Source organism: Megalobrama amblycephala, linkage group LG18 (assembly GCF_018812025.1).
Source record: "Megalobrama amblycephala isolate DHTTF-2021 linkage group LG18, ASM1881202v1, whole genome shotgun sequence".
Classification (NCBI taxonomy): Eukaryota; Metazoa; Chordata; class Actinopteri; order Cypriniformes; family Xenocyprididae; genus Megalobrama; species Megalobrama amblycephala.
Window position 1 is genome coordinate 5484601 of NC_063061.1, and position 25739 is coordinate 5510339.

Here is a 25739-nt window from a genome sequence, read left to right on the forward strand (position 1 = left end):
TTTCCTTCTCAACTGTTTACGTTCACTTAAAACATAACTGACTGTGTTTACGTGAATACTCACCAAGACCAGCATTTTGGCATTATTTTGTGTGTATTTAACTGTTTAAGCGCAATAAGCAGTTCTCAATTTAGTTATAGATTTTATGTATGCGCACTTTGAGTGTGAGCACAAAAAAATAAAATTATGAGCTATTTGTGCAATCCCACGCTGAAATTCAAACCCTGTAACACCAACAATAATCATCCAGAGCAATTGAAACAAGTAAGTCACTGAAAAAATGTATATATTGTATATAAAATTCAACCCACCAAAGTGGCTAGTAGGACTGACTACGTTACACGCCACTGCTGAAATACACCTGCATTTGTCGGGTTGGTGGGTGTATACATAAGTATATGTATATTAGTATTTACCTCAGCTTGTAGAAAAGCTACTTGTGATGAGCTTTGATTCAACATGTTTTTTTTCTCTTTACCACCAGAGTGGTATTTTGGTGTATGTCAGTATTTGTTAAAGCTACAATACAGCGATTCCTTGCTTCCAAGAGAAGAGGCATAGTGTATAACAGCAATGTTTAAAGTTATTTATTTAAATGTCATTTATTTATTTATTGCATTTGACAATTCTGACCATCTTTGCTTATTTTTTATAATTAACATGAGGATGAGGTAAGATCCTGTCACATGTGGATTTCCAGCAATCCTATAGAGACAGCATGGAGCCAATATGGCTACAATACTAAACAAAAATTAATCTTGGAAAAGAAATTAGATCAAAGGCCACAAATTTGCAGACTGTGGTCTTGAAACTGGCAAAATTGCATTTATCGTCAATTATAAACATTTGCTGTTTTATAAACATCGTTTGTTTTATTTGGTCAGTGATTCAACCACTATCTGATTACTACTGAAATGAATAGAAACATTAGTTATGGTTATCTAAAGCACATAATAATGATAATATTTAGAAATAATATCTGTTCTGACCTTTGCTGGAAAGGAAACGTAGATGCATGCTTCTTTAGTTCACATGTCTGCCACAAATGGGTGTAACTGCAATAAAAATGGCAGATTTACTAGTCTACACATCTGGTGTATTGCTTATAAAAGTGCCAGTTTTGTAGTCTAACACTGAAAACCATTCATTTGTATCTCTCTACCTTTTTAAACATAAATTTTCACTATATAAGCTTACAGTTTTGTTTTTTAATAAATCTGGATAAGGCTTATGTCTCATTAAATTGATTTATTTAACCTATTCTGCATTACAGTGAATGCAGAGGATCACTGAAATAGCAGCAGTGGTTGAAACAGACTCTCCTTTTACATGCTACATTTATCACTATACTTCTCATTTCAGGGGAAATATTACATGACAACCTTTTCAGCCAACACAGTTTAAAAACAGTGTGGTTCTTAAGAGCCAACCTCACGTGTGCTAAAGGGATCAAAATGGTCCAGAGACCTATTAGCATGCGTGAAAAGAATTACAAATGAAAGATATCAGGTCTGAAGGGGTTCAACACAAAACACAACCAATGAGAACAGTTTCTCATTACATTCCAAAAGTAAACAGAAACACAGAAAGACCAGGGAAATATTTATGAGGAGTGTTTGTGTCTGCTCATAAATCCTGACCATCATCAGGTTTCACTGACCTGTTTTACAGCGATATCCCAGCATGCCCTTTGGTTCTGGGTGACTGCCCACAGAGCCAGAACATTCAGAACCAACCAAACTGCCTTGCTACTACAGCGGACTGCTAGCAATGAACTGTATGAATCAAAACTGACCTCAAACCTTCTTTTATTAATTAAGGATTGCTGTGGGAAAATGACCCGTGATTTATAGAGGTTGATATCGACCTGAACACTGCAAGGGAAGTTGAAGGGAGGACATGATGGAAACCATATGGCTGCTGTTGACAGACTAAAACAACCCACTCCCAGCATCAACCCCGTAACATCACCGTTCTCTCTCCAAACACGTAATATAGAGCTAGCAACTAAATATTCATTCAATAATGACACAATTAAGGATTTTTTTCATTTAAAACTTAAATTCAAAATAGGTGACAGTATGCAAAATGCACCAAACAATGTGAGATATTTGAGATATTTAGTAACATAAAACAAATTAGCTTCTTAGATTCAAGATTATTGACATTATTGGTTAACCATTATTAATAATTGAGCATTTGGGCAAATCTGCATGAGAATGATTTCTGAAGGATCATGTGATTGAAAACTGGAGTAATGCCAACTGGCAACAAACAAACAAATAATAATAATAACTAGGGCTGTAAAAGAGGGCCTTAAAAAGCCTGGTGAATCATATTTGATCAACTTTAAGGAATGAGCAATTTTGTTCCATTCATAAAAGAAATGCTGTCTCATATTGCAGCTGGTGACAAGAATTCCGAGCAGTGAAACAATACCTCAGTTATGCTCTGACCTACACAGTCTGGGTTAAAATATAGCCTCTGAAAAATTCTTTGGCTCCACCACATACTTGGCTGTGTCTACTTCCATTGGAAATGACGTGACTTGTTCTATCGCTATTCTTACAGATTTTCAACATTCATACTTTCCAGTGGCCATGGCAAAAGCCACAATGACTTACATCTCAGCATGAGGCACACATCTGCTCTAGAAATTACTGAAACACTTTATAGACGTTATGACACACAGCCACCAAATGTGAATGTGACTTTACTGAAGATTTGTGCAATGCCCAACTGATTCCAGTGTCAGGGCCAAGAATGATTTGAGACCATCTGTCTCATTTGCCACAAAATGGCTGACATAGGCTATTTTTCATTGCATGAGTGAATACAAAGAAAACTTCAGCATCATGTTGAATTCAGAAGCAAATTTCCATAGAGCTCCAGCTAAATAGTAATCTTTGCTCTCCAGAATATTAAATCGTGAGGATCACAGGTGGAGCTAGCATTTGAGTCGGGTTCATCTGTTTATTGAAAATCACCCACTAGCTCCAAGGATCTCAATCTCGACAGGGAAGCCTACTCTGTGGCCTCTTCTAAACCAGTCGAGAACATGTTGTTGGCCAGATCTAGCTCTGAGGAGTTAGATGTGGAGAGAGTTGAGGCAGATGTTGTGTCTACCACCTCCTCCTGTGGCTCCGCGTATGAGTTGGAGGTGATGACGCCATGGCAAGACTCCTTCCAGACTGATTGGCAGAAAAGTCATCACCTTTATTTATATAATGCTTTATAGAATACAGATTGTTTTAAAGCAGCTTTACAGTGATAAACAGAAAAATAATGAGCAAAGATGAAAACTCTCAGAATTCAATTCTGCTGTGAAGCAGCTCTAAAAAGACAATAGTGTCATTGTTCAGCTGAAGTCAGTTCAGTGTTGATTCAGTTCAGTTGAATAACTGTAAAGTTCATCAATTATGAAATGAGTTCAGTTCAGCTATAAAGCAGCTCTGCTGAAAACAGTGATGTCATAGTTCTATGAATTTGTTTGATTCGACAGGCCGTGAAGAAATGTAGAGCTGAGTATAATTAGCGTAACAGTGAAAACTAACGCCATGTTTCCTAATGATATCTCCCAAGGGTAGCATGTGCAGGGTCAACAGCAACGGTCCTAGTACTGAGCCATCTCATGATCTAAATCCTGACTGGAAATCCTTGCAGTTACCATTTCTCTCTAAGAAGGAGCATAGTTGTGAGGATACTGCCTTTTCAAGTATTTTTGACAATAAAGGGAGATTCGAAATTGGTTTGTAGTTAACTAATTCTCTAGGATCAAGTTGTGGTTTGTAATGAGAGGCGTATTAACAGCCAGTTTCAAAAAGTTTTGGGACATATCCTAATGGCAATGATTGATTAATAATATTAAGAAAAGGATCTATGACTTCTGGAAGTATCTCAACAGTAGTATTCCCTATAGCAAAGAATAAATGGAATTGCTATAGTGCACTGTCTCATGTGATACTGTAGCAGAAAGTTGCATGGTAACTCTCTGACAGTATCAGCCTTGTAAGTAAATAAACTGATAAAGTCATCACTGCTGTGCTGTTAAGATATGTCTGAACTAGCTGATGCTTATGGCAAGCAGGGCAGGGCCATGGGAATGGAGCGAGGAGCCTCATGTCTCACGGAGGAGAGATCCGGAGTGATAAAAGGAGGAGTGACGACAGTGAAGGAGGAGAGAGGACCAGGCCTGGATGTTATGTTGTGTTTTATTATGTTTTTATGTGGCAATTGTCCATGAGGGGCTGGCGCTTTACTTTTGTGTTGTTGTTTGTTTATTTTATGATTAAATTTACTTTGGAATGATTGCCGGTTCCTGCCTTCTTCTCTGAACATTAAACCTTGTTATGATTCTTTATTTCTCATTAATTCAGCCACTATATCAAATAAATATCTAGGGTTGTATTCATGTTCTTCTGAAAAATTTGAAAAGTAAGCAGATTTAGCTGTTTTAAGGCCTTTCTGTAGGTAGAAATACTATCCTTCCACACAATGCGAAATACCTCTAGTTTTTTTATCTTCCAGCTGTGTTCCATTTTCCGGGCTGCTCACATTAAGGTGCAAATGTGCTCAGGACTGTTCTCCTTTAAGCACAAAGCAGAGCAACTGTGTCTAAAATGCTATAAAAAATAGCTATCTGGTATGCTGAGGAGTTGAGACAAATCAGGTAAGTTATTTATAAAGCAATCTTTAGTGATAGAAGTGATAGATTGATATTTGTAACAAGGAGTTGATTTTGTAGCCTTGGCTAAATGGTGTATACATAAGACTAGATAATGAGAATTTCAACGGCATCAATATCAATTCCATGTGTCAATCTAAAGTCTAAAGTATGATTATGACAATGAGTAAGTCCTGACACAGTGAATGTCTATAAATGCCCATCTCAAAGCATCTTTTTAATTATCTACGTGGATGTTTAAATCACCAACAATTAAGAATTTATCTGCAGCCAGTACTAAGTACAAATTCTTTGATAAAGTCTGGGTTGTGCCCTGGAGGCCTGTATACAGTAGCCAGTACAAATGTCAAAAGGGATTTATCATTTACACTAGATAACATTACATAAAGCACCATCATTTCAAAAGAATTATACTTGAAACATCACTTGTAGAGTGAATCTACATTATTCACTAACTGCAACAGTGAAAATTGAGCAGTGTTTGTTTAACACTGAGAATTTTACTGTGTACCAGTAAACATGTAACCAGCAACGTGCATTTTTCTTTATTAAATAATTAAAATTAATTTGGAAAAATTTCTTGGTCTTTATTTAACTATGAACACACACTAAGAAACATGATAGGTAACACATACACAAGTTTTGTTGTGGTCTTGCTGGGATCATAGCAGCACCCAAAAGAAAACATATACTGGTCCACCAGCACACCAGCATCCCATGCTGGTCCCAGCAAACAAAACATACCTTTTGCTGGTGACCAGCAATGCTGATCTCCATGATGAGTTATTGAGATTGTGGGAAAAAAACATATCGCAGTCAAATCATTTTAAGGATATATGAAGATGCCCCAGGTAGAATAGGCGCTTATGAGCAACCTCTCCCCAACCTCACCTCACAGCTGGTGGGCAAGGCATACATAGTGGCAGGTCAGGCCGGTGGAGCCTTGCACACCATGGCGGTGTTGCAGGCTTACCAGGCAGACCTCCTAAAGGACCTGGATGGGAGTGAGGGATTGGCACCTGAGGCTGCAACTCCGCAGGGCCACAGATCTTGCCCTGTGACAGCCCATGCCATTGTCCGATCTATGGCTGCTAATGTTGCCATGGAGCCTCATCTGTGGCTGAACTTACTGGGGATAAAGGAGAAATCTTTTCTCATTAATGCCCCAGTGCCTCTTTGGTACTGTCGTTGACTTGGGAGTGGAGAGGCTCATAGAGGCGAAAGCTCAGTCTGCAGTCTCCCAATGCCTGGGACTAGTTCCTGGTGGGAGAGTCAGAAGGCGAACGTGGGAGCCCACAACCCCACTCTGAGGAGCCGAGGATCTAGGTGGTGATTCCGGAAGAGGCCTAAGCAGGACCTTAGGGAGGTCATTACGGATCGCAGGTTGGAGGACCCAAAGCCGTGTGGTCCTCCTCACACATCTTCAAGAGCGAGCGTATTGGGGTACAAGAGGTTCTTGGTCCCTTTGCCTTGATATTTTTACATAAGGCCAGTGGAAGATGTTTTTTTTTTTCTCGAGACTCTGGTAAAGGATCGAGCAAGCTCTCTCAAAGAAATTAGTAAGAGCTAAAAAGGGAAAATTAAAAGGGAAGGGATAAACAAGGGTTCAAACAGTGGAGGTGGTCAAAAAATGGCTCATTGCGATGAACTCTCTTATCGGATTTACATAGCGGTTAGAGGCATACAGTGCTTCCCAGAAGAGGTAATGGGAGTGGGGCCAGGACTTAGACTCCTGGAGATCCATGGAGAGGCACATGACTGGTTAGTTGAGCAGAGATGAGCGGATCACTCTCTCGTTTGAAGCCCCCTCTCCAACATGACAGCTGGAGATGGTGTTGGCCTCCCATGAGATTGACTTTGAGCAGGCACTTGAAGAGTCAAAAATATATTTGGTCCTCAAATGTTTTTTTTTTTTTTTTTTTACATTTAAAGACAATTCGGCATTGTGTACTTGTTTATATTTCTATGAAGCTGCTGCTAGGCAATGAAACCGATCACAACATGCTCACATGTGAAACTGAAGCATTTTGTAAAATCATTCTGGATAAGTATCTGCTAAATCCCTTGAATTAAAATGTAAATGTAGCTGTCTGTAACAGTATCCTATGACAACATCAAATGTGAAGGTTTGAAATTTATGCCAACACCCTTTATACCTGTGACTCAGACTCCAGTATTCCGGTGTATGGACTTGTCTTGTTTTCTTCTATTCCAGTTGGAGACCAAACCTTTCCAGATCTAAAGAACAAAACCAAAGATTAGGTGAATGAAGCTAAATATCTACATCATACATCTAACATACATCTCGAAAACAATCTGCTTCTCTTTATCTATATCTGATAACATTATTGATTGACATCAATGATCCATTCACACTCCTTGTGGTTTGCATTTGGTGCTTCTATTAGTTTGTGTTTTCATCTCATCACTTTACAATATTCAAGTAGAAGTGCATCCATGCATACATTTTCTCCCACTGAGATGATTGTCTTTAGTTGTTCTGATGTGGGGAGCACTTCTTCACTGTGGGATGAAATCTATACTTCGGCAGTCAAAATATCTTCAACAAATGGATGACTAAGTCCAGATGTTCTTTAATACAGTCTAACCTAAAGCAAAATATATTTCGCCTAACATACTGACTGTATTGTCATTGAAAAGAAAATATGTTTTATAAAGAATAAATGTACACACAAATGACAAAAAACCCCTTTATGTTACAAAAGCTACTAACAGTAGAGATTTCCCGAGATTGGTGGTGGATCTCACAAAAACATTTCAGATATGCCCATGTCTTGATATTTCACCTCAAAATGAAAAGAAAATTTGTAAAAATTCAATCTCAACTGTAAGCTATGGTGGTATGGGTTGTATTGCTTTCATTTATTCTGACTCTAATTAACAAATATATATAAGGTGTCCAGTTGGGGAGATTTTCATTTGAACAAGAATGAGGTTTTTACTCATAGTAAAGAGAATATAAAGGGGTACAGTAAATGTGCTTGAGATATTGGGCATCTTTTGACCAAATGGAAGAACAAAGACAACGGTTTTCCTTTGCCCCCACTCCACTTACACCTACATGCACACAGCTATAAGCAGATCTGAGCAACAAAGAAACCTCTGTGGTCCCTCCCATAATGGAAACTTCATCACTGGAGCATGAATGCACCCCCTTCTGAGTTGGCTTGGATGTGGCAGAATGAGGCAATGACTTAGAAATGAATGTCAGAGTGACTTAAAGCCATCTGGAGATGACTGATTAAAGAATGTTTTCCATTTACCCACTTGAATGAAGAGACCCTTTCAGCAGACAGTAGGCTTTTAAATGGTTGTAGTGGGAACATATTGATGCATGTAGGGCTTCACAGTATAAAAGAAATGTGTGGGCAGAGTAGCTTTATGTCACTTACCCTTCAGAGCGAAACGTGGTGAAATGTTAAAATACAGAGTAGGATGTGTTCAAAATAAGTCAAGTCAAATTTGGAAGAATCTGCTTTCTAAAGCCATATTTGGATGGGACAAGTTTTCCATGGGGGGCTTTAAAGAAATTTGTGTTTCACAGATGTACTTTGTGATTGTAATCCTGTCCGAATCGGCCAAGTCTGTGTTTTTCTCACACAACCTCCAGCACAAATGACCTACTGTTTTTTGGCAAACTCAATGGTCAAATCGAGTCCGAATGCAATTGTCTGCGATTGCTGATGTTGTTCTATTCTAACTCTTCTCATGTGTTTTTTGACCTACCTGAGCTACTGTTTGTGCACCAATCTTTGGCATGCTTTCATTTCAATATGGACGATATCCGACGAAAAAAATTACTTTTTGATTGATTTTTTGACGATTTTCCAGGGTAGGTTGCCAGATCTTTCCCCAACTCTCCCCATTACATGGCTTGGGACTCACACACATACACCTATGGACAATTTAACATCTCCAGTTCACCTATACTGCATGTTTTGGAAAATAATAAAATGACATGTAAGTCATTTGACATTCTTATGTTTGGGCGCAAAAAAACGGTCCCATTCAATGTAGTTTTTTTTTTTTTTTTTTTTTGTAATTTCCAAAAATAGCAAATTTATTATTTATATTTATTATTATATATATAATATTATTATATATACCATTACTGTTCTATGGATTTAACTCAGCTAACACAAATTTATCACATTAAGTATAAAGCTTGCACCATTTGGAAACATTACAAAATTCACACAAGACATGACAAATAAATAGTCATACTCGTACTCAGTCAACAACGTGAAGTATTGTGTGTTGGGGAATGAAAGGAAAATGAGAGAGGCAGATGTAGTGGGCAGAGATGACGCACATAATATGCCATTTTGTTTCCACTCTTTCTCCATTATAATCCATCAAGCAATTTTGAATTCAGAATGTGGCACATAATTATGCATTGTGAGGCTGTTCAAAATCTGTCTCCTATCAGCTCAACTATGAGACACAAAGACATAAACACTTAAATGGAGAATGAGCTCATGGGGACACATGGGTTTCTTCTCAGCATGATCTCACGAGTATTTGTATGTATTTTGAATGCAATAAGTGTGGTTTTATAAATGAACAACATTATAGATATAGACATAAACATGTTTATGAATCCTTATTTAGAAATATTTAATTCATGGAATTAATCAGTTGATTCTATTGTATTTATGATCATTGAGATGTTTTCAATCGCATTGTTTTAATGCAGATGACTCATTTACTTTAAATGGGTCCTTGATTATGATTTCACTTTTTAAACTTTAGTTACTGTGTAATGTTGCTGTTTGAGCAATAAACAACATCTGCAAAGTTACAACGCTCAAAGTTCAGTGCAAAAGGGGGATATTTTCTTTTACACGCAACAAAGGGGGTGAGGCCATGTTGGGCTGCTTTAGAGAAGAGGAAGAGTTGTTGTAGTAGAGTGTTGTTGTCATGCCATCGTTTTACGCCGGACTGCTTCACAAACGAGGGTCAATTCAACACTGGATTTGCACAAAAGATTACCATGACGGCACATGCTAGTGGATGAGTTGAATCAACTCCACAGCAACTACATAAATTTATCCACTAACCATTCAGAAACGTCCAGTTTCATTCTAAAAGTTGTAACTTCTTCCTGAGTCTCTCCATCAGTGTCGACTCCGGTTTGAACAATGTAAGGCTGAACACCGTTACTGACAATCCTCATTTTGGCTGCGTGAGATTCTCCAGCTTTGTTGTTGTTGAGCAACCGAAGCGTGAGCTGTTAAAGCTCCGCCCTCTTCTGGAAAAGGGGCTGGGAGCAGCAGCTAGGGCTGGGCGATACAGCTAAAAAAATTATCACCAATGTTTCATATTGTTCAGTATCGATAATTATTGAAAAATTAATAAACTTTTTAAAAAAAGACCAGTAGAAAAAAAATGTTTGAATCTAACCAATGCATTTTTAATTAAGGCAAACAACAAATAATTTTAAAACCAAACAAAATAAATAAACAAATCTTTCTTATATTTTATAGCCTAACAATAATATCGATAAATGCGTTATTTTCAGCACCAAGTTTCTTTCAAGAGCCAATTTGCTCTATTTTGATCGATAACAAACATTAGTATTTATATCTGAATTATAAACTCTCAATACAAATATTCAAATTATCACAGAAGTAACAGAAATAAAGATTCTGTGTGGTTGAAAACACAGTTTGTGCATTTCCTACACAAACTGTATTTCATACAGCACTCATTTTCTTGTGTTTGTGTGTTCTGATTTAACGTGGCGATTGCGCAACCGAACTTCATGTCTGTTTACATTTTAATGCATTTAAGTGAAACTATATTGAGAGTTATATCAAACAATTTTTCTATCGTTATCGATTTAGATGTACTGTCGATAAATATCGATAACGTTTTATCGCCCAGGCCTAGCAGCAGCTCATTTGCATTTAAAGGGACACACACAAAAACGGCCAAATAAGGGCAAATTTGACAATATTAAATGATCTGTGGGGTATTTTGAGCTGAAACTTCACAGACACATTCTGGAGACACCTTTCATTACATCTTGTGAAAGGGGCATAAAAGGTCCCCTTTAAATTCTGTCCTGCCAAAATATTACACAATGTTAAACCAGACTACAGTTTATAATCTTAAAATGAATAACAATTCTGTAACTGTTCAACTATTACTTATGTAAAATTTATTTTGTTTTGCTGATACAAAACAAGTGCTGTGACTCCAAAAAATGATCACAAAATACACCAAAAAAAAAAAACAACATAAAATGATAATTTTGTTTTTGTGCCGTAATATACCGTACATCATTGGACTACTCTGGTTCTCATTTTTGACGTTTTAGCGATATATACTTTATGGTGATTACACTTATCTGTCTGTTACATTTTTCTTTATACTGTATATATTATTTTTAAGAAATAGTGTTAGGGCTAGGTGTAGAGGTAAGAGTGGGTTTAGTGGCTCAAAAATATCTATTATATTGAAACTAAAATTGTCAATGTACTATATACTGCCGAAATACCAAAAAAAAAAAAAAAAAGACATAACAAAGACATCTTAGATAGGTCATCCCATTAGCTCACGATATAACTGCGTGCCTTAAAACTCTGTTGCTAAAATAAAATGTCCAAAGTTCTATCATTTTTTCCCCTCTGGTTGGGATTTCTTCAATGAGTAACTGAGTTGCAATATAGTGTAAGGTTTACTTTGGCTTTGCTACTTTGTTGCATTTCCATTTTCAGGAAGGTGACTAATATGCAGATGTTTCCAAAAAACACACAGCAATGAACTGCTCAAATAGAGTTTCAAAATTTGTCGTCATATTTCATAATACTCCTACAGTATGATCAGTGAGTATTTAGTACTTATGTACATTTGTATTGTGGATGTAACAGGAGCATAAAACATTTGTAAACTATTGCTCATGCAAATGATTGGATATTAGGTGATTATGCAATACAAGATTATGCAAATTGAGGCATTCATCATTACCATGGTAACTTATACGCTTCTTTATAATGGGTAACAACATGTCTACACGTCTCAGCAGCTTGAGGCTGTCAACACTGGACGCGACAAAGCAACCATTGCAAATCCATTTGTTTCCGTGTTTCCTACGACCGGCTGTTCGCTGCAGATGTCACACTTTCAGGCGTGTGCAAAACTCTGGATCAAACCCTGAGATGACAGAAAATACGAATGCTGAACCTGATCTAAACTGGGTTGGATGGGTTTGGTTTTGTTAACTCTAAAACCACTCGGAAATTCTGGGATACAGGATTAGTTTTATGCTGACAATACCAAACACATCCATACAGGTTTTGTTGGTACAATGATGCTGTCAACCCAGGCTTTGATCCTGAGTTCATGAATAACTGTGGAGCGTGTGCACATGAAAATGTGAATAGCCAATCACATGACGTCAAACAGTGAAACTGCGATTTATAATAAGAGATTATTACAAACAATTGAAGAATGTAAACACATTTACATAGAAAGAAGAAAAGAGATGTCTTCAAGAGAGGACAACTAGAAGAAAACATTGAGTGCAAGTGAAACAAGTTTATTTAATAAGTAATAGACAGAGCTATATAATTATATAATTAATATATAAATAATCATTCTTAGGAACCAGGTGATTTTGTCTTTCACTGTAAACTGCTTTCATTTGAAGCAAGAGCTGTAAGGGGTGTGACTTCACTGCGTCAGAGATGTGTCACTTTGCTCAGTTTGAGATCTCTCACCCAGAATAAATCCTGCTACAGAGCAGGTCAGCCGTGGAGAGTAAGTTACTATGGCAATGAACACTGGTAAAAGCCATACCACTTTTATGGTACCTAAAATCCAGGGTTGGCACAAACTAAACCGGCTTCATGGCCCAGGCCCTATTAGAGATGGAAATAAAATCTGCAGGACAGTGCCCATTCTTGCTTTAGTATGATACATAGACAATAACCGACAAACTCAAGAAGCGAACATTTGACAATTCTTTTAAATGAGCATTTTTTACCAGGCTCCTACATTTAGGTTCAATAATTTCACTTTAATGGCAATGAAAAGGTTACTAGTCAGTTATTGAAATGCCTTATTTTCAAAAATGTCACTTTAGTCAATTCATTGGTATTTAACAAATTTGACTTTTTTTTTGCAAAAACGTCCACCTCTTTGGACAACAAGACAGTAAAACATCCATTTCTGTCAGTTTTACAGCAGCAAAAGGATCACTGTTGGGTTTACTTGATACTCGCGAAATCCTGCCACTGTAGCGATGGGCAAGACATGATAAAAACTTGCAGCTCGGCAATTGAAAGCTCATATGCACACTGCCATTCATCTTGAAATCATATGATTCGATGTGCGTCTTCTGATTGGTTCCTCTGTGGACTTAGAGGCTTTTGCTGACAAAGGGAAGTGGCCTTTAGCGGTTTCTGTCAATGAAACATTATTTTGGGCGCCTAAAAGTGCAAGTTTTTGAAAACGATACCGGTATCGTCACTAGGGCTGAAATGACATTATCAACAACGTCGACAAAATTATCGACAAATATTTTTGTTGTCAAATAGTCTTTTGATCTCATATGATCTATCTGAAAGGCCTGCAATAACACGGTTTGACCAGTGGGGCGCTGTAGCGCAATACTGTAATGCAGCCCTCCCGGATCGAATCCAATAGAAGAAGACACAGTGCTTCTGAGTGCATAGTGCAAACAAAGTCAAACCCGTAAAATGTGGGAGTTTAACATAGCATAAAACATAACGTTTAGCATAACTACAAAAAATGCTGTCATGCAGGGCCACCAACTCTCATTCAAACTCACTGTTCGCCACACGTCCATTTTCTCACACAGTGAAAGATGCATCGCAGAGCGTAGAGGACACAGACAGCACGCCGACAGATACAACAGATCAGGTTTCTTTTGATATAAAACAAAGTCTTAAATTTTAAATTCTGTCAATTTTACTACAGGATTCAAACAATACATGTGGTTTTGGGGCTTTTTAATGTGGAGTGACAGATCGCTGTAGCGCCTCTTCCTCTTTTCTGCTATTACAGCACAAAATAAACATGAATGAATATTAAAAAGTATGTTGAAAGATACAGTACAATTTACTGAAATGAATCCAGCTCTAATGTAATCACTTAATCAGAGTTTCAACCGCAGAAAGACCGCAATAAAACAGCTTGCAAACAAATATGTCACAAAATTTTATATTTACCTCAGGAAAGCCATTCAGTGACCATAAACTCGATAGTTAGTAAAAAGAAAAAAAGAAATCTAGAGAGGAGCATTTTTCTGAAATTTTTGCACAATATTATATATTAATATTTTTACTCTTATAAAAAAGTTATTACAATTCCCAGACTTAATAAAAACACTTTTCCTCATTTTAACAATATTTTTAACAAATTCATTAAAAATACACTTTCAAAAGCTGAAGTGAGTTCCTTGTTTTAATTATTAAAGTATAACTCAGTATTTTAACTAATTGCTAGTGGAATAATCGAACAAAGCATACTGATTAATCAGCATAATAATTGATGATTAGTCGATTAATCGTTCCAATAATCGGCAGATTAATCGATTATCAAAATAATCGTTTGTTGCAGCCCTAATCGTCACCATGTAAACCACAAAATTGCGAATTTGTGAAAACGATGACATTTGTATTACGTGTTCAGCCTATAGGAGCATAGCGTTAATTTACAAAGTGGCCTGGCAGCAGAATGCAACATTTTGAATTGTTTTCGAGGATCCATGTGAACAGGGATCGTTTTGACATCATTGTCATCTATACATGAAAAATACAAAGGAAAAACGTTTCCATTTTTAGTACGTCGTTGTCGTGTAAACACCCTCAGAAACAACATGAAAAACAGTACATAATCCTAATTTTTACATCCCAACATATCGACTTTTGGCTCAACCAAAAGCATTTGGGAAACCTGTTTGAAAAGAGACCCTTAAAGGTGCCGTAGAAAGATGTAATATAAGTCTAAGGTGTCCCCTGAATGTGTCTGTAAAGTTTCAGCTCAAAATACCCCATAGATTTTTTTAAATTAACTTTTTAACTGCCTATTTTGGGGCATCATTAACTATGCGCCGATTCAGGCTGCGGCCCCTTTAAATCTCTCGCTCCCTGCCCTCCCGAACTCTCGACTATAAGTGCGGTTATACAGTGCATAAACAAAGTTCACACAGCTAATATAACCCTCAAATGGATCTTTACAAGATGTTCGTCATTCATGCTGCATGCATGCATCGATTCCTGTGAGTATAGTATTTATTTGGATGTTTACATTTGATTCTGAATGAGTTTGAGGCTATATGCTCTGTGGCTAACGGGCTAATGCTACACTGTTGGAGAGATTTATAAAGAATGAAGTTGTGTTTATGAATTATACAGACTGCAAGTGTTTAATAATGAAAATAGCGACGGCTCTTGTCTCCATGAATACAGTAAGAAACGATGGTAACTTTAACCACATTTAACAGTACATTGCTAACGAAACATTTAGAAAGACAATTTACAAATATCACTAAAAATATCATGGATCATGTCAGTTATTATCGCTCCATCTGCCATTTTTCGCTGTTGTTCTTGCTTGCTTACCTACTCTGATGATTCAGCTGTGCACAGATCCAGATGTTAATACTGGCTGCCCTTGTGTAATGTCTTGAACATGGGCTGGCATATGCAAATATTGGGGGCGTACATATTAATGATCCCGACTGTTACATAACAGTCGGTGTTGTGTTGAGATTCGCCTGTTTTTCTGAGGTCTTTAAAACAAATGAGATTTACATAAGAAGGAGGAAACAATGGAGTTTGAGACTCAACGTATGTCTTTTCCATGTACTGAACTCTTGTTATTCAACTATGCCGAGGTAAATTCAATTTTTGATTCTAGGGCACCTTTAACTTAACTTCAAACACTCAAAGGTATTTGACGAGTGCTTCAATGACATCATCACCCAACCTTCATCACCAACCCTTTTCAACTGTCAAGAAATGGCAAACGTAGCTTTTCCGTCTCTTTGTTTCTTTCTCTAAGCTTTCAAATCCACACATAATTCCTCATTCATGCGTCACTGTCCACTAAGCACTTGGTCCTGCCCTGTTTTCTCTTTGCTTTAATTCTTCTTTTTATTTTCTCTGCTCCCCTGCACTTTCATGACCCAGGTCTTATGACTCACTCAGCTTTAACTCGCTGGCCCAGCAGGCTCTTTCCGACAGCTTCATGACTTGTGGAAACAAATCTTTGTCATCCGCACTCTCTGCCATTTCCAGACTGCAACTTTCCTTAAAGAGTAAAGAGGAGTCTAGGGAGATACGGAGAGATTCCCAGCAGCTGTTCGCTGCCTTCACAGTGGCTTGAGGATATGCCCGGCTGAGTTTGTATGACATGTTCCATTAGACGTTTTTGTCCAGTGCTGACTCATAGGTCAGATGGGAACACATCCGGTATTTTCAGGAACCAGACATGGCATCACTGAATGTTGAAGCCAGAAATACAAGGATATAAAAATTGTAGTTTTCACAAAAGCTCTGGAGCTTCCAGAAATGTGCCGGATGAAGCGTTTTACTTAATCCAGCAGACTTTATCTGACAAATAAACAGGGATATCTACTGACATTGTAGAAAATACAAAGGTGGTTGAAAATCGGTGAAGTTATCCTTTAAGGCTGTGACACATCAAGCCATTGGCCAATGTCTGAGCTGTTGTTGAGTGTCTGTCAGCCCAGTCTTTGTGGTTTTGCACTGTTGGCACTCGTCGGAGCATGTTGAATCTGCACATTGTTATTTTGGTATCATGGATATACTATTATAGTTTTTGTTAATATTTTGAATTCAATTTTATTTTTATATTTTCTCATTTCATTTTTCATTTCATTTTTCACAATTTTGTTTTGTGTTTTTGCCATTTTTAAAATGTCGTTTTTCTTTAAATATCTTTAAATAATTTTAAATTTTAGTTTTTAGTTATTTAGTGCTTCAATTTAAACTAAACGGCGACTAGCTAAATGGTAACTAGCTTTTTATATTTTATTTTATTTCATGTAACATTTATTTTATGGTTTTAGTTTTAACTAACAATAATAACCTTGAATCGGCATGGTTGAAAGGGACCGCTCTGATTGGCTGGTTAGCATATAGTGAACCAATGCATGAGAAGAAAAATGGAAGTGATGAAAGCGAGCAAATGACTGAAGGCCTGTTCACACCAAGGACGATAACTATAATCATAACTTTACAGCATAAGAATATTTTTGGTCCATTTAACAGAAGAGAAAGGCTGAAATTCAGAAAGAAATGTCATAATAATAACCCATGACTCATAACCCATGAGGGTTTGGGGGCAAATCAACCTATGTTTAAAGACCTTTGGGCCTAACATGGGAAAATACGATTTTTTCAAAGTAATAATGTTATTATATATATATATATATATATATATATATATATATATATATATATATATATATATATAATACATTTGCATTTGTCACAAATGACACAGTTTCCCAAGAATTTAGATTTTTTTTTAGAATTTAGATTTTTTTTTTAGAATTTAGGTGTGCACATCCAAAACCTAAATTGGGCTGAACAAAGAAAAATAATATCTGAACATTCAAATTACAGCTCCAAAAATTTGATTATAAACAGCACAACGTTTTGACCAGTCAGGTCTTTATCAGGCACAATTTTTGCTAATTTCTGTGTGCAGATATTATTTTTATTTGTTTAAATCCCCCTGAAATCAAGTGCTTTTTTATGCTTTTAGTATGAATATGTTAGCCTAAAGGTTATGAATAAGCTGGTGTGTTCCAATACAATGACAAAATATGCATTTAGGAGATATGCATTCAAAACTTAGTCTCTCACTTCCGCTAAAATGAATCACGGATTTTTATGACACCACTGCGGACTTCAGCTTCTCATCAAATCTTCTGTCCAATCAAATGCACTCTAGAATCTAAACTCCCGCCTCCTACATTATAAATAGACGCAGCTAAAATCGGTCACTTGTTCACACATTTACTATTTTCTACATGGTGAGTGGCAAAATAAGACAGTGTAAATATGCTTTCCATTGAGGCGAATGAAGTCTGGTTTCACGTTAGTGAGTAATAATGTACAACTTGCTTTATTTTTTATGCTAAATAAACAAGATAAACAGTGTGAACAAGAAACACATGGTTTGGTTTTTAGTAATGTATGTTTTCACATATCTACGGTCTCAAGGAGAATGTGATTCAGTATGGTTCTGGGTGCCGGCGTGCTCCATGTAATTGCATTTCCATCCAAACACACGGAAAACAGAATCTGCAGTCTGTAATCTGTTTCCCCACCCTGCTCCAGCACATCCATGAACACTGGAACGAAGCAGTACTTATCGTGCCAGCACACAACTCATTTCAAGAGTGCAGACAAATACAAATGACTCATTGGCATATGCTAAAGGTCACATACCAATAGATATGGGGGGCCATGTTTTTGCATTTTCATTGGTGTCACATGACCTTCACACAGCTATCTATGCAGGCCATAAAAAAGACTAATGTTGACAAAATGTGGAATTCTGTTTTCTCTCTGAGACTGTTTAGAGTTCAGTTTCCAAATGGCGCAGACTACCTAGATCAGTGATAATTAGTGGTGTTTGTAAAGGCAAGCATCACTATTTCTATTGCTCATTCTTGAGTTCAAGGATCTGAATAAATCCCACAGTGGAATATAATCGTTTTTATGATGCATCGCAATGCTGATGTGAACGATTCTGCATCGATGCATAAAAACAAGAATCTATTTTTAAAAAATGTAATTAAATAGGCCTATCAAACATATTAATGTGTTTTATGGTAAATAAAGTACTCTCACTATATATTAATAAAAACAAGTTTCATATGTCCTTCGGAAGCAAAGCACTTACATTTGATGTTCACAGATAATGTAGTTCTTGAAAGCAAATACTTGGGCACAAATATATGTATGAATGAGAAAATAAAGTAATGAAAGAGAATATCTCGATTTTCTTGTTTTGCAACAGGATCCACCTACCATTTTTGAGAAAATAAAGTGTTGGGACATGCTTGATGTTAACAAGAGTTGGACGATGGATTTGCACAAAAAATTAACATGACGGCACATGCTAGTGGATGAGTTGAATCAACTCCACAGCAACTACATAAATTTATCCACTAACCATTCAGAAACGTCCAGTTTCATTCTAAAAGTTGTAACTTCTTCCTGAGTCTCTCCATCAGTGTCGACTCCGGTTTGAACAATGTAAGGCTGAACACCGTTACTGACAATCCTCATTTTGGCTGCGTGAGATTCTCCAGCTTTGTTGTTGTTGAGCTGTTAAAGCTCCGCCCTCTTCTGGAAAGGGGGACGGGAGCAGCAGCTCATTTGCATTTAAAGGGACACACACAAAAACAATGTGTTTTTGCTCACACCCAAATAGGGGCAAATTTGACAAGCTATAATAAATGATCTGTGGGGTATCTTGAGCTGAAACTTCACAGACACATTCTGTGGACACCAGAGACTTATATTACATCTTGTAAAAGGGGCATTATAGGTCCTCTTTAATATAGTAATTATTATTAATAAAAGAATTAGAGGATTCACACCTCTACAACCCACCGTACTAAAATACACTTTCAACCACTGTTTGCTCTATGGACATGAAATGAAACATACTTAAAATTGATGCATGAAGGATAGCTGTACTGTGCTATTACTTTTCTAAGGAATCAGACTTAAGATTTAATAATAAAACGGCCCATATATAAGACTGTCATTGAAGAAGGACTCGACCCAAGTCATATCTAGATACCAGAATATCATAGAGACCTGGCGATGGGCTCTTTAGACTCAAGTAACCATTCAGCAACTACCCCGAAGACATTAGCAAACACAAACCCTGACAACCACTCACAACATCCTAGTGTTGTGCTGGAAAGTTTTGCATAGGCAAACACCTAGTTGTCTAGTGAATCCAGTTAAAGTTACTGTAGTGTTGTACTCAAGTAATGTAAAAAACAAGTCAGGCTGAAAGTTTTGAGATGTAATCGGAGGGAAACGTTCCCAGTCGAATGCTCAGTACAAACAACCCAGAGTATCCTTAAATAAATTTACTACTCCTATGTGAATGTACCACTTAATGTCGAAAGATGATATATAAGCACGTCTACCAAGAGGTCAGGGCTTTTCCAAATAACACGCGCTGCTTGCTCAGAGAACACATACCAAATATGGCAAGATGTAGCATATGTTGCCTCTCAGTGAATCTCACACCCTCACACAAAAATTTTGTTTGTGTGAAAAGGATTGTCTTTTTTCATATTGTCATTTCAATGGCATAGCCTGGCATGGTGACAGCTTAAAGATTTGGGGGAAATTATGTTTAAAGTTTCTTATGGTTGAGTAAAAATGGAATGGTACTATCAACACACAGTTTGTTTCTGTTCTGTCAACACAGCATATATGCATGACTCCCTTCATCATATAACATTTTGATGGATTACATAGAAAACAAAAAATGCTTTCACTTTCTAAGTGTGTGGTTTTTTTTTTTATGCATGTTTGCGGTGATCAAGATGGGATGAATGAAAATGTTAATAAATATCTTTCTCTACATATATTAAAACTGCTTGGTTCAAGATAAATGTACATTTATGCATTTAGTAGGGCCATATGAAATCTGTTTTATTTTTTCCAAATTCCATTTTTTTTTTTTTTTTTTTTTCTGGATTCCATTTTTTTCTCATTTAAATTTTTTTTTGGACTCTATTTTAATGGTTAAATTAAACTTTAGTAATCAAAAAGCATGTCTAATTAATTGAAATAATAAAACATATTCAATTTAACAACAATTTATTAAAAGTTTAACAAAATTTAATTTTTTGAGGACTCTATGAAATATATTTTATCTTTACCAAAATCTGTTTTTTTTTTTTTTTACTTTTCTGGCTTCCATTTTAATGGCTTAATTAAATTTTAATAATGAAAAGGCATGTCTAATTAACTGAATTCAAAAAAGCAACAAAATGTTTTTTGTTTTTTTTTTTCTATGAAATGTTTTGTTTTATTTTTTTCAGAAATTCATGTATATTTAAATTTTCTGGCAATCAAATGAAGGGATAAAATATTAATTTAATTTATCTTTTAATCATACGACATTCAACAAACTTTTTGTCAAAGTGCTGCACAGCAAAAAAGAAGAAAAATTGTGATTATTCCTTAAATAAAGTTTTAATAATAATTTATTATTATTATTATTATTGTTGTTGTTATTAGTTAGTATTATTATTACATTGAGATGTAGTTACTGTACAACAGTAATATAAGTCTGTCACAATTTCTTGAAGCTAAACCAAATTTTTTATTTTGATGGGTTGCCATGAAGACCTTTGAGTTTCTGTGTGTTTATGATATTACGATAGGTTTCTCAAATAAAACTGTAAAATGCTCGTAAAGTGAATTTTAGAGCGGCTCTGGAGATGACGTTCATGCATTCATGTCATCATATAGTGAGGTGGCAGAGGCTACAAACACCATAGGCATCACACATGCTTGGTAAATGAAACCGCACGTCTGCACCATTTATTCACACAGAGACACGCAGGATTCATATTTAAATAGTCTTTTTGCAGTTTAAAGTTTAATTTTGCACAGACACTAGTCTATATCATGACTTGATTTAAGTGTATTGACCTATTCATCAAAACTTCTGTGACATTCCGCCTTATAATTCCGTTTTTATTACTGAATTCTGCGATTCCGTCCACGTTTTCTGCACGTATAGAACACTTATAGAAGCTCATGAATGCTTTTTCAAAGTAAAACAGATGTGCATGTCATCTTATATCTCTGTGAAAACAAGCACCACCTGGATGTAAGGATAGTAAGGCAGATATACAGGCTTATAAGGCAGTACCTGCTGATGACCAACACAAGCTGATCTGTGCAGGCTTTAATGCGGTTCTGAGCCTCCATGTGTGTCATGGTCTCTGTACTTTCTCCATTGATGGCTAGGATGGTGTCTCCAGGGCACAGGTCGCTCAGCGCTGCTTTACTCGCAGGTGTTATCTAACAAAAGCCAAGCAGAAGAAAGGTTAAGGAAGTACCACACCCAGGGCAAACACTGCAATGTCTGCAGCCAAAGGTACCATTTATTAAAGGAAACCATTAATGAAACAATGCCTACAACTAGAGCAATGACAGATGATCAGGTTACTCAGCATCCATGCTTATGAGGCAATTCCATAGTTCTTGTCCGTCAACATTCAATGGCATTATGCATGGCGTAAATCTCACAAAGAAATGTCTGATTCATTTCACCCCAAAATTTAAAGAAATAATAGGTGACTACCATAATAATTGACTACCATATTAGGAAATATAAATACTATGGAAGTCAATGGAGGGCGAGATCTGTTTGGTTACTGACATTCTTCCAAATATCTTCCTTTGTGTACAGCAGAACAAAGAAATTCACACAGGTGAGAAAATGATGACAGAATTTTCATTTTTGGGTGAACTATCCCTTTAAAGTTAAGGCTCTATTGAGTTTAAAAATAAATTTTGATTTCATAGGGGGGTACACTTTTTTATGATCTGTTCTTATGAACATTCACCAAAACAATAACATCCGTATTTATCCTAATATAAATTAAATAGACCAAGTTTTATATTAAAACAACAGTATAACACAAAAGCAATGTAGGATTTGGCATGGCAGAACATTTTATAATAATTAAAAATCTGTCACTCTTAGTTCATCGCGATCTCACAAAGTTCTGTTATAATCAGTGAAGCTGACACAATGAATCTCCTATTTACAAAATCGCTTGTTATAATGAGAGGATTTGCAAGCGTGCAGAACTCTGAATCTACTTACTGCTCAAAACACCAGATATTTTTATTACAGAGAAAACTGATCCTAGACCAGCAGTTATGGGCAGCTTTTCCCTCTAAAAGCATTCAGAAGCATGGAAGTTTGTTTCCACCACGGAATAAAAAAATTAAAAAATAATTGCGACTTTTTATCTTACATTTCTGACATTTTCTCACAATTGCGTGTTTGACTTTTTTTCTCACAATTGTGAGTTTTTCCCACATTCTGACTTTATAACTAGCAATTGTGAGTTTACATCACGCAATTCTGAGAAAAAAAGTCAGGATTGTGAGATAAAAGTCACAGTTACCTTGTTTATTTTTTATTCAGTGGCACAAAAAAGCTTCCATAGTAGCAGCAACAGGCAATTAAATGAGAAAATTTACACTTGTCCATTTCTGACTCATATTTCTGAAGATGTGTTATTTAAAGTTACTATTGTTGAGATTAGTGTTCCTGTGAGCCAAATGCTGCTGAAGACGTTTCGTTATTTAATATGTGAATGGCCAAATGCACATAATTAAGCTTTTTTGCTCTCGATAGTAAGTTCGCTGAATGACCATACGATTAGGGGGGCACGTTGTGCCATCTGGGGGGGGCACTGCAAGTATTCATAGACCTCTATATATTGCACAAAAGACCAGTTTAGATGTTAAGCCAGGAAATTGCCTGAAATTGTTTCTAAGTACAGAACACTTGACTTAAGCATAGGGACCAAGGGCTGTTGTTATTACAGTGGGATGTAGCCTACAGTACCTCCAAGTCATTAACTAAATGACTCATTCACTTGACTATATCACCAAACAGCCTATAATAAGCCAAGCACACATGTACAACCCTAAATATTTAGCAATCAGAAGCTGACCTACTAATAAGGCTAATTCATCCCATTTAGCAAGCCTCATTTCCATGTGTATGAAGGTCCTGAGTCATACTAAGACACATGATGTTTTATCTTGAAACATCTTGCTTTACCCTGCTGAGAAAATTACTAGCCAGAAAGAACAAGTTATGTAATGTGACCTCACTGTTTTGGCCAAAAAAAGCTAAGCTTTACAATGAAAAACATTATACATACATTATCAAAACTTGTCAATGTAGAGAGAATGATGAGGAGAAAGATTCACTATAGTCTGGATAAAAATATGAGCTTTATATCCATTAAAATTGTTTATGATTACAATGGGAATTCTATGAAACCCACATACACTACACTCTAAAAAATGCTGGGTTAAAAACAAACCAAAGGTGGGTTGAAAATGGTGGTTGGGTTAAATGTTTGACCAACGTGATGGGTAGTTTTATTTTACCCAACTATTGTTTAAAAATGACTATATGTCTGGCTTAAAATGAACCCCAAATAGGTTAGAAAATAAAAATCAGACACATAATTACTAGAAGCAACAATAATAATCAAAATGTGAATATTTACTAATAAGCCATTTAATAAATGTTTATTGTTTAATTATTATTCATTAAACTTATTAATAAATGTTAATTTCCAACATATTTTAGGTTCATTTTAAGCAATCAATACAGTAATTTTTACACAATAGTTGAGTTAAATAAAACTACCCAGCAGGAAGTGCAAACATTTAACCCAATCGCTGGGTTTGTCCATTTTCAATCCAACGTGGGTTGTTTTTAACCCAGCATATTTTAGGGTGTAGGTTGATGATTAAGAACGGTTCACTGAAAATTCTAATTTGGAAAACATTAGACATAATGAGTTACATTTCCAATATAACCAGTAGCACAATTTGATAAGTGATTCACAACAACCTAAAATATTCTGAATGTTGAACAAGCCTGTTAAACTTTTCTGTTTACTTTACCTTTGTGATTAAAAAAAACAGTAGAGGAAAATCAATGATTATTCTCAAATTCTTAAAAAAAAAAAAAAAAACTTTAGTAAAGAGCAGATGTTCTAAACCAGCTTAGTTTCAGGATCCAGATTTTACACTGGACATCAAGTGAAGTGCCAACAAAGTAACACAGTTGCTTAGCATGCAACATTGATTCAGTGAGTTCATGCTCTCTTTGTGGTCGGCACCAACCATGTTTATCACTGAACCCGTGGGACATATTTTGGTTTAACTTCTGTAGTTTTGGTCATTGTTTTTCAAGAATGGGGGAACATCTTATAACCTGTCCATGCTGGCATCTGCCCAGTTTGCATTGAAATACCGTAGAGTTTGCTTGGCATTTTTATATTTTTTTCCCTACTGTCTTGACCCTGTCAGAACAGAGCAGCAACCCCTTTTTTCAATTACAACCCAGAACCCACCGGTTGAGGACCACTCATATAGAGTATCTGAATGGACACAGTGTAGCTTGGCAACATGCCCGTGACGCTGTGAACTTTGATGAATCCTGTGCTTCAGAATCTCCTAGATGCTACTTAATCTCATTTTGAATAATGTCACATGGCTTCCTGGAATGTGGACAAATGCAGAGCTGAACGACAGTGGACAATGAGTTGCAGCCTGCCAGCATTACTGCATGCCCTTACAGAGCAAAAACAAGAGGAAGGCCCTGGATGCAATAAATCAGCCCTGTGAAATCCCAGAGGGAGCCAGTCAGACATTAAAGATTAGCAGAGTAAATATGTTTATAAGAAGCCGCATGTCTAACTGGTTCAGACAACTTTAAAGTTTATCGTAGGAATGAAAAAGAGATTCCGATTTTCTCAGTAATTTTGCAGTGAAGACTTGGCAAAGAGTAGTGAAAACATTGCACCATTCTGTTTTCTGTATGACATGGGACTGTGAATTCCTGTGAATGGATGGCCACATTTGTCAGTCTGGACAAGTGCTGACAATTTGTTGTGTATTACATTTGGCAATGATTCAGTGAGTTTTTACCTCAGCACTTTCACATTGACCAGGAAAACACCAAATGTTCAAGCAAATGTTAACTCAGAAGCAAAAGCATTTTACAACAAGCCAATGGTCCAAGGTTGTGGAGATCCTAAAGGATTAGTTCAGAATTAGAATTTCCTGATAATTTACTTTCAGTCAAAAAAAATAAATAAATAAAATAAAAAATTATGGTTTTTGAGGATAACATTTCAGGATTTTTCTCCATATAGTGGACTTCACTGGGGTTCAACGGGTTGAAGGTCCAAATGTCAGTTTCAGTGCAGCTTCAA

At 36.3% G+C, this 25739-nt stretch overlaps 1 protein-coding gene across 1 annotated transcript in view; it reads right to left on the reverse strand.

The window, feature by feature from the left end:
- The window catches only part of pdlim4 (PDZ and LIM domain 4), a 47908-nt gene that overhangs the window by 18596 nt on the left and 3573 nt on the right, over positions 1 to 25739 (reverse strand). The window contains exons 2-3 of the mRNA XM_048165213.1: positions 21629 to 21780; positions 6841 to 6922 (exon numbers count right to left, since the gene is read on the reverse strand). Coding sequence (XP_048021170.1) covers positions 6841 to 6922; positions 21629 to 21780 — 234 coding nt within the window. The remainder of the gene's footprint in view (positions 1 to 6840; positions 6923 to 21628; positions 21781 to 25739) is intronic.